We start from the raw sequence: 3,611 nt of genomic DNA, 5'->3' as shown, positions 1-3,611 counted from the left end.
TGCCGCATCACTGTTTTTATTCATACTAGTAATAGCACACAATGGCTCTGATCTTATCCTATATGTTTTCTGTTTGTATATAGACCATAGGGATGGAGGCAGTGTCATCTATTGTATGAAGCTAAATGTTCAATAAGGGAGACTACCTTTACATTCATTCATTTCTCTTATTCTCCAGCTGCATCTAATCAACAGAGTATGGGCGTCCATTTTTTACTTTCATCTCAATACCCATTCATCATGCTGCTTTCAGATTTTCAATCTGTTCTCTCTCCTACCGTCAGCTGTCATTTCAGGCGCAACAGATTCCCCTGAACAGAGTTCAGGAACAGGTGGAGGTAAATATCACTCAAATGTGTGGTCCTTCATTAAACAGACTGATTAAAAAACGTGTTAATTTAGGTTGTAGATTCCACGTTTGGCAGTGTAAAAACCCTGGGGGACCCACCCTTTGTTTAATTTTGGGATAGAAAAAGTCCCATAATCACTGATATATGTGAGTCAAGACTGTTCTGAAAATAACTGGAATTGAATTAATCCAGTTTCCTAACTCCTCAGGTCAAAGCTTTTAGCTCAGTGTAAATATACTCTGAGGGCTTCAAACTCCATCACACTTGTTAGGTTGCACACTGGACCATGATTGACTTCTTAACTAGTTCTTCTGTCATGAATCCAACTAATGCGTGTTAAACTCAGATTCACAGACAACATCCAATAAGAAAAGTACATTGTAAGTGATTATTAGATAAATATGCCTAGGCCCTTGTACAAAGTGAACACATTTTCTTTCAGTCTTCTTTATACTTTTCAACACCTCAAAGATAATCTTTACTCAAATACAAATTTGAAAGATTGTGGTACACGATTTGTGTTTGAATGCAGGTTTGGTACCCCCTGGTGGTTAGAAACAGCCCCGCATATAAACAGAAGCTGTTGGTCTTCTATGATTTTCTGAAATACGGTTCTTCTTTAACTCCTGTAATTAATTAATATCTGTGTATCCCCATAAAGCATTCAGTGTGTTGACAGTTTGAAGTGAAACTGCAGACAGGTTGGAGGCTTCTGACACCTTCAGTCATCTCTACCTTCACGACAACAGTGACTCACAGCATGGAACAGGAAGTGTGTGTGCAGAAACTGTGCAAGCAAGGAGAGCTGATGTGTGCAAGCAGGGGTGGAAAAAGAAAATGGGTTGTCAGTGCATCTGTAAAACGGTAGTGCTGGTGGTTTCTGTGTGTGTGTGTGTGTGTGTGTGTGTGTGTGCGTGTGCGTGTGCGTGTGCGCGTGCGCGCGCGTGTGTGTACTAACACCTTCCTCCTCTTGTCTCCACTCCTCAGCTGACGCTGGATGTGACACTGTTTTTCTGATTGTTTTATTCAGATCAGATTTTTTTTAATTTACAGATATGTTTCCCTCCAATATGTCTTCCTCTAGTGAAGATCATGTTCTGTAGAATCAGCCTGAGGAGTTTTCACTAGTTTACTTATCTTGGAGGCGATCTCATCTTGACTTGTTGGTGCATTTCTTTATAATAATGCTATTGTCTCATTAAAGTCTCTACAGGATGGACTCCGTCTCTCAGAACCTGAAAGGTAAGATGAGCCAACTTTACATCAATGATCTTTACTTAGAGTAGATTTGATATACTTTATTATTATTATTATTTATTACACAATAGGACATTATTTTGTCCCCGCAGCTTGTTAACAGACATTACACACAAGTTAAACATATAATAAACAACTTAATATATACAGTACATCTCAACAGATATATAGATTATACATTGTTGAATTAAAGAATTAAAGCTATTAGATATATGGAGAGAATTGAAACCACTTGCAAAAGGTATTCCTGTTATTCTAACACATTCAAGAAATTATCTCGAATAGATTACTTTTTGATTTCCTCAGAATTGCGTACACAAATGTGGTGCAATACATGGCTGCAAGATGAAGAATTCGTAAAATATATAGGAGGACAGATCGACGAGTTCTTTTAAATAAATACTAAACAAACCTCTGCCTGTACGAGATGGGAAGCTTTTAACGCTTTCCTGAGAAGACATAATCATTAGTTATACAGGGTCAAAGATACGAGAGGAGAGATTAAGATTGGCAAACAAAACAAAAACTCTTCAGGAAGAAGTCTTTGAGAAAAGTAATCCTCAACTGGAAAGTGAGTTACTAATTTTGAGAGCTGAATATGATCAACTGTCAGCTTTTAGGGCTGCCTATAGTCTTTTAAGACTCAAACTAACTTTCTATGAACAAGCTGATAAATCAGGCATTAGCCACTAGCATGGCAGATTAAACAACTAGAAACCAAAACATCACTAACAATGACAATGGTCGGATTGTTGTGGATCCTACAGAAATTAATGATGCATTTAGTGACTACTATAAAGATCTTTATAATATAAAAAATGAAACTAATGTACGAAACATGAATAGATTCTTAGATTCACTATCAATGATCCAAAGGGAACATAAAGAAGATCTAGAGCGAGACGAGAGATTGGGCACACCAGATGGTCTTCCAATTGATCTGTATTAAATATTTCAAAACAAATTGCTTACACCTCTAGTTGAAATGTTATTGTTATTGTTATTATGGGAAGGTAAGGTTTCCACAACGTAAGGAGGGTGTTTAAAGGCACGGACACACCAGGCCGATTATCGGCGTCGGTGGGCGTCAGGCCGACGATGAGCGTCGGCACGCCCTACTCAGATTGGTGTGTCCCGCACCGTCGGGTCTTTTCAGCCATGCCGACACCTTTTCGGCCGAAAACCCCGGCGGGCAGTCGGCAAAAGAAATCACTCTGATTGGCTGTTCAGCTTAGCGAATCAGTGCATGAGAAGCGAAACGGAAGTGAGGGACCCAAACAAACTATTAAGAAGGCAAATCTGAGATTTCATTTAACTCCAGCTCTCGACACAGGTTCGGGAAAGCCCCATGAGCTTCTCGCTGTAGAGTGAAAATGGAACGCACACGCTATTTGTTGTTTGTTTATATCACGCAGTCCGTTCTTCTTCTCTCGGTGTATCACGCAGTCTGTCTTCCGGTTGTTGCCTCTTTTGAATGACGAATACACACTACCGCCGCCTGCTGGTAAGGAGAGTTATGCGCAGTTCGTACGCCGTTCTGTAGAGACTTGGCCGCTGGCTGAAGTCTTTGTGGTGTGTTCCAGTGCGACACATGGCCAAAACGCAGAGACGCGAGGCGACGCAACAGTCGGGGTCGGTCTGTGTCAGTTCTTTGTTGTCAGATTGGTGTGTCCGGGCCTTTAAACCCTCTGGAGTCGGTGGACGCGCCGGCGAGATATATTTTCGATTATACGGAGTAGAAATATGATTCAGATATCCGCGGAATCGCTGGAAGTTTAGCTTTCCACCGGTAGCCTACCTCCTGTGAGACTGTAACCAGGGCTGAGCCAATATGGCCGCTCAAAGCAGCTTGACTCGGCGTTACACTGTGTAGGATTGGTCGATTCGTGTGTCCGTCAAGGAAATCTCGGCCGGCAGCCATGATGGTCTGAAACGACCAATGGACACTCGAGAAATCACTAAGGACCTCCCTGCCAAGAAAAAAAAACATAAACCACACGTGGT

General features: G+C 41.2%; 1 protein-coding gene across 1 annotated transcript in view; it reads left to right on the top strand.

Annotated features, from left to right (window-relative positions):
* The first annotated feature begins 1,313 nt into the window (after positions 1–1,313).
* Positions 1,314–3,611, top strand: part of carmil2 (capping protein regulator and myosin 1 linker 2) — a 54,709-nt gene continuing 52,411 nt past the window's right edge. The window contains 1 exon segment of the mRNA XM_034141312.1: positions 1,314–1,592. Within this exon segment, the coding sequence (XP_033997203.1) occupies positions 1,565–1,592 (28 nt within the window). The 5' untranslated portion in view covers positions 1,314–1,564.

This window comes from Trematomus bernacchii, unplaced genomic scaffold (assembly GCF_902827165.1).
Source record: "Trematomus bernacchii unplaced genomic scaffold, fTreBer1.1, whole genome shotgun sequence".
NCBI classification, from domain to species: domain Eukaryota; kingdom Metazoa; phylum Chordata; class Actinopteri; order Perciformes; family Nototheniidae; genus Trematomus; species Trematomus bernacchii.
This window is presented reverse-complemented; position numbering and strand designations above follow the sequence as displayed.